At 32.7% G+C, this 19,994-nt stretch overlaps 3 protein-coding genes across 3 annotated transcripts; 1 reads left to right on the top strand and 2 right to left on the bottom strand.

Moving 5' to 3' along the window:
• Positions 1 to 227: 227 nt before the first annotated feature.
• On the bottom strand, positions 228 to 915 carry LOC121244710. The gene has a single exon (XM_041142893.1). It carries the CDS (start codon positions 896 to 898, stop codon positions 377 to 379), a length of 522 nt encoding a protein of 173 aa, XP_040998827.1. The 5' UTR covers positions 899 to 915; the 3' UTR covers positions 228 to 376.
• Positions 916 to 2,418: 1,503 nt separating this feature from the next.
• LOC121244574 (protein S-acyltransferase 8-like) lies at positions 2,419 to 7,727 on the bottom strand. Its single transcript, XM_041142706.1, has 5 exons — positions 7,318 to 7,727; positions 4,367 to 4,552; positions 3,927 to 4,232; positions 3,588 to 3,824; positions 2,419 to 3,237 (listed from the first exon to the last, which is right to left on the bottom strand). The coding sequence occupies exons 1-5, from the start codon at positions 7,354 to 7,356 to the stop codon at positions 2,725 to 2,727; spliced, it is 1,281 nt and encodes a 426-aa protein (XP_040998640.1). The 5' UTR covers positions 7,357 to 7,727; the 3' UTR covers positions 2,419 to 2,724.
• An 8,734-nt stretch (positions 7,728 to 16,461) lies between these two features.
• LOC121244684 (phytosulfokine receptor 2) lies at positions 16,462 to 18,199 on the top strand. Its single transcript, XM_041142856.1, has one exon. It carries the CDS (start codon positions 16,801 to 16,803, stop codon positions 17,929 to 17,931), a length of 1,131 nt encoding a protein of 376 aa, XP_040998790.1. The 5' UTR covers positions 16,462 to 16,800; the 3' UTR covers positions 17,932 to 18,199.
• Positions 18,200 to 19,994: the final 1,795 nt, after the last annotated feature.

The following is a 19,994-nucleotide window of genomic DNA, read 5'->3' as shown; positions in this document are numbered from 1 at the left end:
AGATAAGCTGATGGATGACATATTATAAAAGTCAATATGTAAAATAGAAAAAGTAAGTTTTGGTGATGTATTTTAAAGGATAAGATAAAGAATCCATTAGGAGTGCATATAGAAGCATAATTATACAAGATTTTTCCTTTTTGGGTCGTTTTTTATGCCAAATTATTTTAGAAATTTAGTATTCTTCAATATCTGAGAATTATTACATGAAATCATTCCTCCAAGAATTTCAATATTCCTTGTGCAAAACCAACAATCAATAATGAAGACAGGAGATTAAAATCTCTAGCTCTGTGATGTGAAGTTCATAAAAAGGAAATTTTCCTAAGAAAATGACACTAATTTCTGATCTTATTCCAAGAAGAAGAAAAAAAAATCAAAGCTTATTTGTGATCACATCCCCAATATTACTGTATAATGCTACGTCGTTGTTTCTTGCCGAAATCGACGGAACTTTAACCCCACCGGAAGCCAACTCGTTTTCACAGCTAGCAGCATCATCGCCGGCGATTTTCACGTCGTAATTCGCTGTCAAAGCATCCTCCTCTAACTCAGTTAGCGCACTTCGGAACGATCCCACCACTGCTTCGTACCAAAAGGAGCACTTCTTAATGGGTGCAGCATGGTTTTTCTCGAGCAAACCATCAATATAAGCTTTGCTATCTATTGCATTTTTCAGACCCAATTCCAATGCAATTTTCGCAAGATCCATGAAGTTGGATGCTGTTTTGGCTCGGGGATCAGACTGGAACGCATGCATGCAGCCGGCATAGCTTATTGTTTCCCTGCAGACGTCTGGAACTAAGTTCTTTGCTGCATTTGCTGGTAAAAAAGATTGAGAAAACACGAGGATGGAAAGAGATAACATGAGTAATACTGCATGAACTTGGGAGACCATATTGATGTTTTGTAATGGAGATTAGCTGCTGCTGAGTTGAATACTTTGGGGGTCCATTTTATAGCCAAAAAAAGATTCAATTTTGAAACTTCTGTGTAGATATATTAGGAAGGTTTTGATCAAATCTTAATGTGGGTGATTTGGATGCACTGGAAATTTATTGATTTGATATCAATATGGACAGATAATTACCAATTCAGGATAAAACTCTTTCCTAGTTTTTGTTTTGTTTTTTGGTCGATGACATGAATTCAGCCTTCAAATTAAACTGTCCAGCCTAAAATGTAAAAACACAAAATTAAGATTATTTAATGTTGTATATATAGAATATATGCAGTTTTAATTTTTAAGAGATTTTCACAGCTAGCGAATGATTCTTTGAATCCAAATTATAAGTACAATTCCTGTTTTATCAGCAACTATTTACTAAATTTAGAGGATCAGCAACTATGTACTAAATTTGAATATTCTTAAATATAGAAAATGAAACCTTTTGAATTAAATCAAATACGAGCTGTCAAGAATTTATCTAATCAAATTGAGAGTCAAAAGTTTATCGAAAGAAACTACAATTAGTTTTATAGTGTACATATTTTGGAACAATTGAGATTTCTAAAACTGCCATGTTGGGAAATTTTACTTAGATTAAATGATGTGCATCTCTTATCTATTGATGCTAGTAATCCAAAATATTTCTCCTCTTTTTATCCCAAATTCATTGGAGGTGAAATATTATTAATTAAGCCCTAAATGAGAACTAGGCAATATTTAGAAAAATCTATTCATCATCTATTTTCTCATTATCCCATAATGTGACATTAGATTATACGTTCACAAGTAAAAACTATAATATAATAAATAGTCTCCAATCATAAAATGCTACATCATGAGATGATGAGAATAAAGATGATGAGAATTAAGATGATAAATAGTATTACTCTTTATCTTTTAGCCAAAACATGATTTTAATCTTTAATCTGTGTTATAGACCAACTTCGACCCTTTATATATGAAGTATATTACAATCTTAAGTTGTGCAAATCCTGTGTAAAACCTTTATAATAATAAAAAAAAAAACCCATTAAAAAATAGTAATTCATTTTTATATTTTTTCATAATGGGATCTATTGTTTTACAAAGGCACTATACAAGATTTGTATATTTAAGACTGGTACAAATCATTACTCATTTCTTTAATATGCATCTTCAAGATTGTGCAAATCTCGTGTAGAACATTTATAAAAAAAATAATCCCATTAAAAAAAAGTAATTCATTTTTATATCTTTTCATGATGGGATCCATTGTTTTACAAAGGCATTATACAATATTTGTATATTTAAGACTTGCACAAATCATTACTCATTTCTTTAATATGCATCTTCAAGAAGCAGAAGAATGGCTTGATATGGGGAACTGCTTTAAAGCGATGGGATTGTTTGCAACTTGCAAAGAAGAATATAAAGCCAAGCACTAGGGATTTGATCGCAAAAAAAGAAGAGGAAAAAAGAAAAGAAAAACAGTACATAATATCCATATATAACAACAAAAGAATAAAGGGAAAGTGGCAAAAGACACTATCTCCTCATCTCTCAAACTATTACACACATTTCTATGCTTTCTTAAAACAGTAAAGCTAGCATTCCCAGAAAAAAAGAAATAGATCGAAGGTTTATACCTGAAAGGTGAGTAAATTGGAGTCCCCTTGGCAAAATTGTAAATTTCTCATCAATCTCAGCTTCATCCCAAACAGGGAAAAGAACATCAACGTAATCACAAATCACCCAAGTGGCTATCATGCTAAAATCAAATGAACAATTACCCTATCTCACTGACGTGCTTCCTTTGGAGTAACATGGCTTCTGCTTTCAGTTACATTGGAGTTTGTGAAGACCTCTTGCGCAATTTCCCAGCTCCCGCTTCTTCTTCCCCAACTCGAGTGACGAGCATCAGAACGAATGGTAGGAGCTCGATGATCTGAGCCAAAAACGGAATCAGCATCTGATGTATTATGGGGAGGTACGCTGCTCCCTCTGCTGCGAATGTCCTCATCAAGTTCGTCGATATTACGACGCTGGGAGATCTTCAATAAGTCTTCGCCAATCTCAAGATCATCTTCTACCTTTCTACGTGGATCCACACCTAAATCATCTGCTGTTACTCCTTCCCGAGGTGCAGGTGAATGGGGAGGCCTTTGTACCTCCTCTTGAACAAAAGCCCGGAAGTTGTTCTTTGAGGGCTTCACTGCCGTGCAAAATACCTCGAGAAAATTATTCAAACAACCCCGATCATAGACATTGATCCTGTTGTCGGCTCTGTACCGAAAATTTTCATAGGTGGTCTGAAAAACACCAACTAATATTAAATCTAGCTGGTAAAACGTACATTGTTTAAGTACCCTAGCAATATTTCATTCCCATAACTTGGCTAAAATCTCATCAGGTTGGCACTCAAAATTCCCACCAAAAAGATAAATAAATAACAAAAAGTAAAGGATTAAAAAAACCACATACTTTAGATGGGTACAATGTTTCCTCTCTTTTCTGCTCCTTTTTTTCCCATTATATCCACGCCCATTAAGAAAACCTAACAGTGGCTATCTCATTCACATAATAAGCCAATCCTAACACAGACCTCGAATTGCTAACAACAAATCATGCTAGAAGCACAAAAAGATAGGAGGTAACTGACCTGGTTTGTGCCTATAAGGTACGAATGGAAGCCAGTAAGTCCACCAACAAACCACAGACAAATGAAACAATAGGCCATTAGTATCACAGATGCAGGTGATTCTTTCATTGCTTTCCAAACTGTGCCCACATTATCACGATCCATCAGAACCTTGATGTACAGAGCTGACATGGCAAACACGTAGATGCAAAGAAGAGTTGCTGAAGAAACAAACATAAAGAAGTATCGATAATTGCGCTGCACAGACAGAGGCCAGTAACACAACATTAATGACAACAATAACGACACGGATAAATCTCATGAGCACAATAGAATTGATTTTGATGTCAAACAACATACCAGACCAATGCATTGGCCAACCCAAGGGCAATGGTGATCAAAACGCTCAACACAGTTATTGCAAATGGAACAATGGGAACAACGAGGAGGTCGGTATAGCATACAAGTATCGCAATACTTCACCCTCACAGGAAGGCCATTGACCAATACTTCTTTTGTTCGCGGGAACTGAAGACTTGGTGTTTGTCTTCCCCCAACATCAGCTGACACTGAAGAGTCATAACGAAACTCTTCCTCAGGTGGATGTGAATTACGTGGAATAATACCCGGGTCGCGGGCTGAAGTGAGATAAAGAAGCACCAAGACCTACCAACATCAACTAAGGTATTAAGATGATGTCAAAACCCTAGGAAGCAATCATCAGGTAATTACTATCAGAACTCTTCCAATAGATATTTCACAACCAAGAATAATAAGAATAACTGAATAAGCAGGCTTACGTGGATGATAAAAACAACTGCTACCACCAGAATCGTATATCCCACATTATATGGTGAAAATTCATGCCGAAGATGCCTTGCAACAAATACACAAAATATGACAAGTGGGACAATAAGGAGCAATATCGTAACAAGAAGTGATCTAGCATCTGGTCCAAATATCAACCTCCCACCAAGGATAAACTTCTGCAAAAGGTGGAGAGAAAGAGTTGAATACAAAATAGACTGAAAGCATAATATATTTATAAAGAAGCGTATGTTTTGATAGGTTAATAAGGCCATGGATGCGTAGAGAGACTGACGAGAGAAAGACAACTAGAATGATTGAAATGAAGCACCATGTATGATATACTAAATTATGTTAATAAGGCCAGATCCATTTGGATCAATTCAACCCATTTATATTAGACATCTACATTGACACAGATCATGTTTGAGTCAATCCAACAAGACCAATTTACTAAAAGGGTTATATGGGTCACACGACACAATCCATATATTTGATAGGTTGTGTTATGATCGAGTGTATAAATTATTCGAGTTTGCGCTGAGCGATGGGAGGAAAGTTAAAATTAAAATCGACATGAAATCAACATGTATATACACGCAAGCACATGTGTGTGCTCTACTCGCATACAGCTAACATGCAAGAACTTCAATTGATAGTATTACAGCACATCCTAGAGAGGGTACATGGGCTATGCCTATTTCATTCATATATATAATAGTTATCTCTTACTTATCAAAAATAAAAATAAAAAATCCTAGAGAGGAACCACCATGGAAAAAATTAACAGATAATATGTACACTTCTTTTGTACTTAAAAGCAGGCCCAAATGCTAAGTTTGTTGGTTCATCCTAGCGTAATGCTTATGCCAACCATCCCATCCTATACTTGGCAGCACAATCCATAACATGTAGCTTCTTTTTCTTTTTCTTTTTATAAGTAAAATAAGTATTTATTCATCCAATCAACTGTCAATTAACATGTAGCTTCTTTTTCTTACATGACATACTTCATCAGATTGCATGACTTACATTATTTCTCACTAATTGACAACATCTCCCAATGGAGAATGTTTACCTTAGGCAAAAAGGGAAATAAAAAAAAAAAAAAAAAGAACATAGTAAACATAGATTCTATAATGGGGGTAGCCATGATGTAAGCATGGATAACGGAAACCCAATAGCCTTAGGCAAAATGTAATAAATGTTATTAAAGAAGATCAAAATAGGAAAAAAAGTTTGTTGCAAATGCCAAACCATTGGCATTGGTAGAGTTTGTCCCAACTTCAAAAATACTGCTAGCATAAACTACCTGAAAAATATCTAAACAATCATAAGCACCTCAAATCTAATATAATTTACCGCTTTAAAGTGAAGATAAGTATATACACTGGTGCAGAAATAGAAATCTTCTCTAGCATATTTAGCAACAGCAATATATTTGAATGAACAACCATTACTTAACTATAGGGTTTGCTCACTGGATGCCTCTGTAAACCTAAACATAAGCATCCACTTGCCTTGATGAGAGATGTAGCAAATAGAAAAAAGAGAAATGAATTTCAAGTCTCCATCACTGGCAACTCTAGGTAACAAACTACTTGAAATTGAGCATAAACCAAATAACCAGCATGCTGACTTATTGTGGTGGATACCTTCAGGTGGTGTGTTCTCGGTTCGCTCATTCTATAAATCCCTTTCACATGAGCTCCCTATTCAGTTTCCTTGGAAAAGAATTTGGAGACATAAGGCACCTCTCAAAGCAACATTTTTTGTGTGGACCGCTTTCTTGGGTAAGATCCTCACAACGGATAATTTGAGGAAACGAAGGGTGATCATCGCAGATTGGTGTTGTATGTGTAGGAATGGTGGTGAATCTGTGGACCATCTTCTACTACACTGTGAAGTAGCTCGAGGGTTATGGAACAAGGTATTTAGTAGACTAGACTTGGGTTGGGTAATGCCCGAGACAGTAGTGGCAGTTTTGGCTAACTGGACAGATCTAAGAGGAAATCAACAGATCAAGGCAGTATGGAAAATGATTCTTATATGCATCATGTGGTGCGTATGGCAGGAGCACAATGAATGGACGTTCGAGGACAAAGAGAGATCGATGGAGGAACTTATTGCTTTCTTTTTTAGAACCCTTTGTACTTGGGCCTCTACCGTTAATTTTAATGGCCAAGATTTCCATGATTTCCTTGTATCTATTGTCCCTACGTAGTTAGGGCATTCTTTGTACTACACATGGCTTTGCCTATTCTTTTATTAATACACTTTGATTACTTATTAAAAAAAAACTTAAAAATATGGTTTATTTCTACTCCTCCATTTTCTTCACCAAGCAAAGAATAAATGAATAATGTGTACTTTGACCAGAGAACACAACTTGATCCCAAATCGAACTGTAAGCAAAACTGACCATAGAAATTCAGTCCAAAAAAAGTATCTTTTATCGATTTAATTGCCCACCAAGCTCTTCCTCCAAACCAACCCTATCACCTCCGCTAGTTGCTCAGGGGATGTAGAAAGTAAAAGAAAAATCTCAGAAAGGAGTTCTTATTATAATCCTAAATTCTCCATTACCAACCACCCAATCCACTCAACTGGCATAACACATCGATTTCACCGGTTCGCGAATCCAGAAACGAAAAAGAAAAACATGATTTTAATAAACAAATAAGTACAGTGAAAACTCGATTTTCCGAGTAAACAAACAGGTAATTAAGTCCAAGAGACTTAATAACCTAAATCCGCACATTTATGTATCGAAAATAAACAAACCTAGTTACGCGTATTCACCAATCACCGAATCAATACGAACCCAGACCCACTAATTTTCACACAAGCCCAACAATTCTAAACCGCAACCAGATATTTTTTTAAAGCAAGAGTTTCAAATTCAGACGTGAAAAAATAGACAAAATAGCAACGAGTGCCTTACATTACTTCCTTTCCAGGTTTCGTACACGCGCTTTGCCATGAGAGAATCGCACTCTTTTAGTTACCACACTCAAGCAGGAACGGAGTCGAAGACTTGGAACTTGTGACAGTTCATCTCACTTGCATTTAGACCCACTCTCCCCCAGATCACAGTGAAACCACACTCGATTTGCCGGTGATTCCGGGGTTACGATATTGGGGCTCGGAGTCGGACTGTGACCCTCTTCTTGAGGGTTTCCTATTTAATCAGAGAGACAGAGGGTGGGGATTGATATCTAAGATGGCGGTTTGAAAGTTTGGAATTTTCCGAAAGTGTCTTTCTTATTTTCTAGAGAGAGAGAGAGAGAGACGAATGTTCTTCCTAGAGGAAACCTTGTACACCGTATATATTATAGGGTTAAATGAAATCCAATTGAAGAACTTTTCTTCACGTCACCATTTATGGTGAAATGCAATGTCTAATTTACCCCTCATTTTTACCTAGACTTATTTTATGAAAATGACTATTCACCATCACACCTCACATCTTATCAAAAAATACTCTCATATCTTATAAAAAATAAGTAATAATATATACATAACACATTGTACAATATATTACACAATAATATTATAAAATAAGAGTATTTTTATAAAATAATATTACTTTTAAAATATATTTTACAAAAATACATCTCATTTAAAACATAACTGTATAAATTGTTGTAAAAAATATTGTGTAAATCATTTTCAATAAAAAACATTCCCACACATCATAAAAAAATTATAGATGTAAAGAATGTGAATGAATAGTGACTGGTGCATAGCATTCTTCCTTATCTTATATATAAGAAAAATGATATTTAATTTCGAACAATTTTTTACTCACATAAAAAATATGCGGAACTTATATACTTTAAAACTATGACTACGTTTAGTTATACAGATGAGATAAGATAAGTTGAAAGTTAAAATAAAATATTGTTGAAATAATTTTTTAATATAATTTTTGTTTTAGAATTTTTGTTTTTAATATTTTTTGTTGTATTTTATTTGAAAGTTTGCAAAAATTGTAATGATTAAATAAGATAAAATGGTTTGCAAAAACAAACTAGGTCTGTATCTAACATTTTTCTAAATACAAAATAGTATATAAACTATTTCTTTATCACAAGATCTATAATTATTTTTATATTTATGTAGAAATTATTGTGAAAGATTTTTACCTACAAACTAAAATAGAAGGTTTGACATCAGTATTGTATTGAATGGGTTGTTTAAAAGACCTGAAAAATAAAATCCTTCTTTTAATTTTTCTAAATAACCTGCCATGTCAGCAATATTGGTAGTCTTCTGCCACGTGGCAAGATTGGATTGGATGGTAGAAGTACAACAACTGGGATTCTGTTGGGCAATATAGGGAATATAACTATTTTTGGTCTACCATAGAGCCCAACATTGGGAGATAAAACCTTTGTTTTCATCTTCATCATCTTTTTCTTTTTATTATATAATTTCTGTTGGATAAAAGAATAATAAATAAGTGCAAACTCTACACGGATATTCTACAAAAGTGAAATTACAAGTTGACATAACTTGATGTGTAACGTTGTATTTATTTTATAATAATAATAAAAGATTTATAATCTTCGTATTAAGATATATTAGCTCGTAAATTTAATTTTTAAACATTTATTTAAATAAAAATGAAAAGATAGGAGTAACAAGAATCTTAATATAAAGCTCAAATGGTTTGATATTTTGAGATACCTCTCGATTTTATCATTTTTCATTTCTTAGATCAGTTATAGCTCTCTCTCTATTAATAAAAAAAGAGTATTTTTCTTGAAAATATTCGAATTTGTGCAATAATTTGTTTGCATTTTGCTTTGATCTTAACACAAATGTATTTTTCTTTCTATTTGGTGGGTGTTTTCTTTTCTTTTCTATTTTTCTTATATTTTCTCAGCAAAAGGAGATTGGAAAGAAATTGACAAAGAGAGAGTGGGAGAGAGAGCATGTGTAAGGGGACAGCAAAAGCGAGAGTTGATGGCAGATGAGAGAGGCTTTACGGGCGCGGGGGGGCGATGGGCCCAATGACCCAACTCCAAGGTTATACCAAGCCCTTCAGTTTTTTTCTTTTTTTTCTTTTAAAAAAAATACAAAATAGACTGATCATTGAGGTAACGTTAACATATATTTAAAATTTATTATTTTAAAAAAATAAGTAATGATTTAATAATTGATAGACATGTTAGGAGGGTAAATTCTCCCAATAAACCAATCCCAGCAAAAGCTCACCTTTGAATAGGGATGATAATATCTGACACGATTTATGAACTTAACATGAATACGATTCAAAATTAATGAGTTTGAATTTGATGTTAACAGATTTGAGTCAAAATAGGTTGACCCGTTAAGACACGATTTATAAACGGGTCAATAAAAGGTCAACTTATTTAACACGAAATCAATCCATTTTGATCACTTTAAAATTTATTTCAAAATTAAAATTTTATTATTATTAAGTTGTAATATTGATATTTCTTAGTATGCTTATGTTTTTATTTTTGGGATTGTAATTTTAGACCTATACTCATATTTGGTATTGTATAATTTTTAATATTGCTTTTATTATATGTTAAAATTAAAAAAATATTGATACATATATATATTTTAAGATATCGTGGTTATTTATAAATGTATATTTTAGCTTTTATTTGAAATTATGTTAATTAGATCAAATAAGTTATACGTTTTAGTTCAATTCATTTATATAAAACAAACGAGTTTAAATAAGTTGTGTCTTGTTAACATATTTCTAACTAATTATTAAACGAATAAATACGAGTGACATTACACAACCTGTTATCTAAATGAGTTAGGTTAATGTTTGAAAATTTAACACTTTTAACTTAACAGATTGGGTTTGTATTGACCTATATAGTCATATATTCATGACTTGACACGAATACGACCCAAAAATACAATTTGTCACCCATACCTTTGAGAGATAAATGGGAAGAGAGAATGAGACAGAAGGAGGGGACAAGAAAAAACAAGTGTTAGAGGGAAAAGAAGAAGGTGACGGGAAAAAGAGTAAAATAAAAAATGAGAGAAAGTAAGTCAGACATGCAAAGGGATAAAGCTATCATTGATTCATTCCTTACCATTCTCAAAGCCAGGATAAAAAGATATTAGACCGGATGTGAATGAGGCTTATTTGAGATGATTTTTTCAGCTTTTTAAACCTCACGATGAGAGATCCAGGAAAAAAATGATATTATCTTCTTCAGAAAATAGGTTTCCAATCTCTATTGTATAGTAAGAAGTAAGAGATCATGAAGACTGTAAAATACTCATATTTTAGTGGATTACCCTCCAAACGACACGTGGACGTAGGTTTAATGTCGAATCACGTAAATTTATGTGTCTTCATTTCTATTTATTTTTTCAATATTTATTTTCTATTTATTTTTATGGATGTAGGTACGAGCACCGTACAACAACTCTAGACTATCGCCAATAGCTCGAAATCTTACTAATTGAAGCTTGAATCATCGCCGCGGGCCATAAATGATTCTTTCTCCCATTTCTAGCCCATTGTATTATTTTTGGGTATTAACAAGACAGTTTCATTAACAAGACAATTTCGAAACAATATAACATGACTTTTGCAAAAATTTGATGGAATTTTTAAAAGTCAACACGTAGCCAGAGAATTGGTCGAAAAGATCAATTTTTGGTTGAGAGTGAGGCGGAAGGGAAATTAGCATCTACTCATGGCCATGGTTGATTTTTAAGAGTTATTTATTTGTTTTAAAATATTTCCTATGCGCTAGGACTGCACCTTTTTACACTTAAAATTTATAAGAAATGCTTTAATCCTAAAAGAATTGTAAAAAAGTAAAATTATAAATCGACATGACTTAATATGATATTTTATATTATAAAATTATTTGTAATAAAGGATAAATCTACTATATCATATAAAATTAAAATCTCTTTAAAACGCTTCCCAAAATTTATTACTTATCCCAACAGAAGAATAAAATAACATAAAAATTTCAGACCTTTTGAGGGAAGTAAGGCACAAAGATGGTAAAAGTTTAGAATCAGCAAATATGATGAGCATAATTCTTATTTTAAAATTATGTTTAACGCGAAATCAATCTATTTTGACCGCTTCATAATTTATTTTAAAATTAAAATTTTATTATTGTTGAGTTGTAATATTGATATTTCTTAGTATGCTTATATTTTTATTTTTGAGATTGTAATTTTAGACCTATACTCATATTTGGTATTGTATGATTTTTAATATTAGTTTTATTATATGTTAAAATTTAAAAAATATTGATATATATATATTTTAAGATATTGTGGTTATTAATAAATTTATATTTATATTTTTATTTGAAATTATGTTAATTAGGTCAAATAAGTTATACATTTTAGTTCAACTCATTTATATAAAACAAAAGGATTTAAATAATTCATGTTGTGTTAACATATTTCTAATTAATTATTAAATGGATCAAAATGAGTGACATTACACAACATGTTATCTAAATGGGTTGGGCTAGTGATTTAATATGATACTTCATATTATAAAATTACTTATAATAAAAAATAAATCTACTATATTATATGAAATCGAAATCTCTTTAGAATGGTAGCGCTTCTCAAAATTTATTACTTATTCCAACAAAAAAATAAAATAAAATAAAAATCTCAGATCATTTGAGGGAAGTAAGGCACAAAGATGGTAAAACTTTAGAACCAGCAAATATGATGAGCATAATTCTTGTAGTTATCTAACAATGGATAAGGTTCTATGCAGGACATAAATAATGATGCTTTATTCCTTATACAATGAAACACGACCTGCCGTTGAAGAACATGAATGAGAGTGAAAGCCAAGACAGTGTAAATAGGGTACATCTTTATTCCTTAATTGTGAAATGAGTTTTGTTATGTACAATCAAGTTTGTATATCAATCTACGTATTAATATTATTGTCTTTATATTCTAAATTTAAATTAGCACTGTTTTCAATAAAATCTATTTTTTAATTAATTATATTGAATGGGTGCATATATTAATGCACATAATCATTTATAATTAAATTTTTTCTCGTGAAAATAAGTTGCCTGCACTCGTCCAACACCACGAGCATGCATAACCTTCGGAGTGAGACAAACGACAATGGGATCAAGTATTTTTTACAAATTAATTACATATATTAGGCAGTGTGAAATTTATAATATTTGTTTTTTAATAGCCCAAGGTTTTGGTCAACGTTGGGTTATTACGATAAGGGAGAATTTATTTAAAAGTCTTCTTCTTAACACATCCAGCACATCGCTGATGCGGAAGGAAACATCAATAATGCTAAAAATGATTGATGTTTTTTAAGATTATAATAGGTCTCACTTTAAGAAGTGTGCTAACATATAGACTTTTTTGTAACAAAACTCTTACGAGAAAAAGCATGCAACGTCAATTGATCACTATAATAGTTTGTTTTTGTGCACTTTGCTTGCTTAAGGTTCTATTGTTTTTGCGTGTTTATTCATTTTTTTATTATTGAGATAGATGAAAAATAGATGACTTGATATAATCTTGACAATCAAGGCTCGGTTTGGAATGAGAAATACTTTCAACCAATCTCATCTTATCTCATTATTATAACTTTTATAAATTCTCACATAAAATACAGTAAATAATTCAATTTTTTTAAATATTAAAATAATAATAATATTAAAAAATAATATTCTAATAATATTTTATTCAATTTTTTAACTTTTATCTCAACTCACTATCCAAATCTAACCTAAATTTTAATGAAGAGTACAAAATGTCAGTTTTTAGCTAGTAACTTGAGGGTGTAACATGTTGGGTTGGCTTTTAGTGGTTTGAGGGTGTAATAAGTTAAATTTCAGTAGTTTGAAATATAAAATGTAGATTTTAGGAAATGTAAGGGTGTAGAGTTTATGTCATGCAATGAAATTATCATATTTTACATTTTATTTGTCTCATATAAAAGAGTAATATTAGATATAGTCGTAAAATGTGCAAGTATCGTGCATTCATTTTAAAAAAGAGTGGGGTCTACTATTAAAAATTTAAACTTTTTTTCATATAGGTTTCGTATTTTTTCATTTTTTTAAAGTGATTGTACGGTGTTTGCACACTCACGACTGTAATTATCATTTCTCCATATAAAATTATCATATTTAAAATCATTGTTATACACATGTATCATTAAGATTTGATTATCAAGATTACCTATTTGTCTATTTTATTCATAGACTTGAACGAGAATGTAAATGATCACTTTTTTGAAATTTGAAGGGTGTACTATGTCAACCATTCAAATTTTGCATTTTGACACAAAGTGAAAAGTCTTTTATAATTTTATTTGTATCATGTGAAATTGTTGGATTTAAAATCACTTCATATATATATATATAAATATATATTATTTATAAATATATATATATATCTAATTAGGGTTGGGCATTTGAGTTGAATTTTTTACATTGTTTGGTTCTGAATCAGAAAAGCTGGATTCATCCTGGTGGGTATCCAACCTAGTTTTACCTGAACATGTATCCGAACTTCGTACCCGCCTCTATTCAAATGTGGGTACGGTTATATAATATGGGTACGTGTCAATACCGGTTACCCGTAATCAAGTTTTATATTTTAAAAAAGATTTATCTTGTCGTTTTATATTCGTAATCTTCTTCTTTAAAATGATTTTTTGACAAATTCGAATATTTAGTTACAATCCAAATAACTGAATATTTGAATTTTTATAACACGATGATGTTGGATACCTGCCTAGGTTATAAGGAAGCTAATCCATATGGATATTTTATATTGTGTCTGTAATGATGGATAAGTTTTGTTACTTATCATGCTCACATACCATACTTATTTTTATTTTATATATATATATTTTTTATGGTTGTATTTTTCATAAAAAAATTTCCTCATCATTCATAGATCGCACATTTCATAAGAAACAAAAATAAAAAATTTATGTATGGTATATGATATAAAAATGATGAGAAGAATTTTTCAATGATAAATATATAAATGGAACATGATTTCAAATATATATTTTGACTAACGGTGGAGAGAAGTGAAATTAAGCTTATAGTTCACCTTTATCAATCGTTTGAATAGTAAAAGCATTTTATTTTATTATTATAGATTTTTTAAATTTTTATATAAAATATAATAAATAATTTAATATTTTTAATTTTTAAAATAATAATAATATTTTATTTAATTTTTAATTTTTATTCCCACTGTCCAACCTGAATGCATTTGTCCGGCTTCGATTTTTATAATTTTTAATTATAAAAAACCTCACAGAAAGAGAATAGTTCATCCACTACCTGGAAAATTTTTCATTTCTTTGTTTTCATTTTTCTTGACAGCCAAACAAAGCCAGCTTGACATAATACTAAATTCTCCCTATGTTTACCTAAAATTTCTTGGCAACAACTACTGATAAAAAAAAAAGAAAAAAATTCTTGGCAACAACTAGAGGTAACCTAATTATCATGATTGAAAAAGGTAGTGCTCTGAATCAACATAAAGCAAAGATGACACCAAAATTCTCTCGATTAAATAAAATTAGCACCTAAAACCTCAATTATCATTTTCTTTTTAACCTGAATCTTCTTGGCAGCTAAACAGAAAGGGGGCATATATGAGGAACTAATATTAATTGATAATAATAACGTCGAGGAAGAAAGAAGAGCAGGGCCAGCCACGTGAGGAGGTGAGGGAGCTGGTCGGCAAGCTTTCCGACCAAATCGAGCACCTTAGAGGTCCCAGGCTGCGGGGGACCCAAAAGAGGAACCCAGAACAAATGGCAGCCAATCCGGAGTCCACTTCTACTCGATGATCCGATGGATCAGGTCGTCCAGCTTCTTCATCGCATGTTTCATTTTTTTTTTTTTTTAAAAGCCGCTGGTGTTGGGGGTGGAGTGCTGCAACAAGCTGGGGTGCTGCAATGAGCTAGGGGTGAGGGAGAGGTTGTTCATTTCGAGTGTGAGGGAGAAGAGGAGTCTGAGGGAGAAGAGGGAAACGTGATGGGTGAGAGAGAAGAATCGTCACGTGGGCTCCGGGTTCGTGATGGTGTGTGGCGTGCGACCAATAAACCGGGGGTTGAGTAAAATATTTCATGCTGCAATAGTCGTTTGAGACAATGAGGAGTAGGTAGCCAAATACCGTGTGGGGTCCCTTCCACGGAATTTTGCTTCTTAATTTTTCTCAACTCAAATTTCAATGGCCTTTTACGTATTTTCCTCGCGTTTCTGTCTAGAATTCAATACACGTATATCAATTGTCTTCGCTAATGTAAGACCCATCGCAACCGTCAATTATTGAAATAGAGTTCTTCTATTTTTAAATAGAACACATCATTTTCATTTAAATAATAATCTATCTTTTACATTATATTATATTATATAAAAATACTCTACTAAATACATATTGTATACGAATATAACTTTTCTTAAATGAATCATTGCCCTCCTCCCTTTGTCGTTAAATGACATGTGTGTGTCCTTGATGGGCTGTAAATAAATCTAAAAATGTTTATTGAAAACTGTGTTTATCACTGTATATTATTCTAAATAAGTTAATTTTTTTTTAAGAAATTAATTGTTCAAAAAAATTATATTTCAAAGTTTCAAGAAATTCTAATATATATTTTCTTAAAAAATTTATATTATTGATACTCAATATTCATCACTTTTTAAAATATAAAAGATAAAGAAATTTTTTATCTATGAAATAATATTAAAAAATTCTTATAAAATGACGTGGCTTAATATGTTATATTATATTATAAAATATTTTTAGTAAATCTAACCTATCGTATTAAGATATATTTGTAGATAAATTAAGTTGTTTAGAATTCTTTTATTTAGTAGTCTTATACTATACATTTGTTCATGTGAGTTTTTATTTTTTATTTTTTATTTTGTGTATTAAAAGATTGATGAGTAGAATTTTTATTTTTTTAAATCTATTTTCAGACCTAATATATATATTTTTTTTATATAAATGCTTACCATATGAGATATGGGTTAGTAATTTGGAAGAAAATTAAGGCTGTAGTATTTAATAGTTAATTGACGGTTATTGATGAATCTGAGTCATCTGAGCTCTATGATTCTTTCCCCCTACACGATTCTTCCCCGTAGTATTTCTCTATGAACGTTGACTCGTTCAGAGTAGAAAGTTAGAGACTTTAGAAACCACCGACGACTGACCAATCTATCTTCCTGGAAACCTCTCACCCCACCGCATATGGCGGCTCTCTTTTTCCTATACCCAAATTCAAGTACCCTTCCCAGACAAACTCCATCCCCATAATCACCCCGGCCTTTTTACACATCCATATCTCGAACACCCCTCCCCCTCCGCCCTCCCATCGCTTTCACCTTTCTCCTCCTTGAATTCCCCTTGTTTCGCCATGGAAAGCGGTCTCCAAGCTCTTATCGCAGCCGCTGCGAGTTTCCTCATCGTGACCATACTCGTGGCTTTCATGATTATCATCTGTAAACGACACGAGAAGCCTACTCATCGAAGCCGAGCTAACGATCGAGCCCGAGCCCGAGCCCTCTCCAGAGGCAACACCGAGCTTTCCTCCATCACTGTCGACGAGAGCGCGTCCTTCGACCCCAACCTCCGAATCTCCATGATCGAGCTCGTCATCGCCACCAAGAACTTCTCCGCCGACCTGATCGTTGGAGATGGAAGCTTTGGCCTCGTCTATAAGGCGCAGCTTAGTGGCGCCACCGTCGCCGTCAAGAAGCTCGACCCGGACGCTTTTCAAGGGTTTCGGGAGTTTCAGGCCGAGATGGAGACCCTGGAAAAGCTCCGTCACGAAAATATCGTCAAGATTCTCGGGTACTGCGTCTCGGGGTCCGAGAGACTCCTGGTTTACGAGTATATGGAAAAAGGCAGTCTCGACCAATGGTTGCAGGACGCTTCATCAGAAAACGATACCTCGGCAGCGGCCTGGCCAAACTCCGGTGTACGGTTACCGTTATCTTGGGAGACGAGGGTTAAGATTGCCCAGGGTGTGGCTAATGGGCTCGCCTATTTACATGGTTTGGAGGAGCCCATCATTCATCGGGATATAAAAGCTAGCAATGTGTTGTTGGATTCGAAATTTGAGGCTCATATTGCAGACTTTGGGCTTGCAAGAAGGGTCGGCGAGTCGCATTCCCACGTGTCGACGCAAGTTGCGGGCACGATGGGATACATGCCGCCGGAGTACAGGGAGGGACTCACAATGGCGACGGTGAAGGCCGACGTGTATAGTTTTGGAGTATTATTGCTTGAAATTGCGACAGGTATGCGGCCCAATTTACCGGCGGTCGTGGATGGAAAAGAGGTGGTGCTAGTGGAATGGGCAAAAAAAATGGTGGCCCAAAATAGGCAAATGGAAATGTTGGATGCCAATATTATGAGGGAGGAACTATTAGAGGCCAATGTGAAGAAATATTTTGAAATTGCTAGTTCGTGCATAAGTGAGATATCAAGAGATAGGCCAACTATGGCTAAGGTGGTTGAATTGTTGAATCAAATTTCAGGGTGAAATTGCATTTAGTGAATGGTTGAGTGATGTTTAAGTTGTTGTTCAAGTTCTTTGAGAGATTTATAGAGATCATAAAAGGGAAGTAAATAGCTTTCTTGAGCAAGGTATAAATTATGTGCAAGTAGGGTCGTTTAGTCTTGTGCTTTTAAGTAAGACTCTTTGGAATGGACTTGTGCATAAGCCAAGTCCTTGAAATATTGATGGTAATTCAGGGCTTGTTTAAGCTGCTTATTATCACTTTATTATTATAGTTTTCACCCTTACTCTATATTCTATTTCACTTTGAGTTAGATTTTGTATACACCTTGCATGTTGGAATTCATTATTTTCTAGTTGTTACTTGTTTATAGAGTGGAAAATGTAGAAAAGAGAAAGCAGAGCTCATTCTCTTCTCTGCCTTTGCATGGTGTGCATAGGGCATAGGAGAGAAATCCTTTTGGTTTGTTGAGCATATTTCATTCAGAAATATGAGGAATTCTAACTTGTTTTTCAATAACTTACACTAGACTGCATTTGAATGTTGAATTGAGTTAAGTTGAGAGTTAAAAGTTGAATAAAATATTGTTAGAATATTATTTTTAAAATATTATTGTTATTTTAGGATTTGAAAATGTTAAATTGTTTATTATATTTTGTGTGAGAATTTGAAAAAGTTATAATGATGATATGAGATGAGTTTGAGATCCAAACTCAGGCGCTCCGTTTAGAGTATCTCATATAGTTGGTGAATAGTAATTAGATAGTTTATAAATAGTTATTAAATAGTAGTGGACTGTTTGTGAATAGTAATAAAGTAGTTTGAGAAGGTCTATGAACAGTTGTGTTCCCAAACAAAGCTTGAGTATTGTACGAGAATGTTTTAGATTTGTATCCAATATTAATTATATTTTATTTTATTGAAAAACAATTATTTGTTACTATTAGTTTATGAGAACTGCTACAAGTACAAAAAGATTACATAAAAGTAAACTTACAAACTAATATGAGTTTATGGGATTCGTTAGATTTACTTTATAATAAAAATAACTTTATAATCTGACGTATCACATCAAGCTATATTAATTTGTAAATTTATTTTTGTATAATATATTTATAGTTGAAATATTTTTCTTAGTTTATATCCTTTATATCTCACCAATTGTGGCGTACATGGAATGCTTTGTTTTATGCTCAATTATTAAAAAAAAACTATATATTTATTCTCCAAATCATTTAATAAAAGGATGCGAGTATTGGTAGGACTAGGTATAAAATTTGAGCAAGGCTTTGATTTGAAGAACTACTTTAATAATGGAGAGGAGCCTCCACTCGCGAAGTTTGCTAAAAAGACAGAGCACTTTCTTGTCGTTTTTCTTGCGCCAACATGGGACTTGTTTAATCAAATGTATTTCTCTCTGTTTTTTTAATCCTTGTTTTGTCACAATATGAATGGCAAGCCTATCGTTTGGAAGTGGTAGGTGGGTGGTGGTGGTCGACCCAAACGATCGAGGAGGATGGGAGGATAACAACCACAATTATGTCTTATTATTAAATTTATTGATAAGGGAATTTAGGCATGTAGAACAATGAGTTATTCTATGCATATAATGGTGTTAGTTGACCTTTTAACTTTGTTATTACCTATTGCTAAGGAGTGGTGGAGAATTTGGCGAATGTGTGTGGAAGAGAGATATTTGAAGTATGAAATTTTGGGTAAGAAAATAATTTGTATAGTCTTACGATGTGTAAGCTCTATACGCTCATTTTAAAAAAGTAGATAATTTGAGACTCACATGAAAAGTTTTATTTTTTAATAATGGGTCTCACTATTTACGTGACATAATTTAATTTGGAATGTAAGTTTTGAAATTTGAGTCTTACAAATCAAATTATGTCATGTGGATGATGTGTGGTATAAAACATTCAAATAACATTATTCTTTAAAAATAATGTTTGAGTTTGTATACCATAAGACTGTATATAATATTACTCTTCTTGTTATGATAAAGAAGATTTGGAGTGAATTGATGTTTAATCTATCGTTTTGTTCAAGAGTATTGATTGTAACATAGTTTAAAATAATA

This window comes from Juglans microcarpa x Juglans regia, chromosome 8S (genome assembly GCF_004785595.1).
Source record: "Juglans microcarpa x Juglans regia isolate MS1-56 chromosome 8S, Jm3101_v1.0, whole genome shotgun sequence".
In the NCBI taxonomy this organism is placed as follows: domain Eukaryota; kingdom Viridiplantae; phylum Streptophyta; class Magnoliopsida; order Fagales; family Juglandaceae; genus Juglans; species Juglans microcarpa x Juglans regia.
The sequence above is the reverse complement of the archived record's forward strand: the minus strand, read 5'-3'. Positions and strand labels throughout refer to the sequence as shown.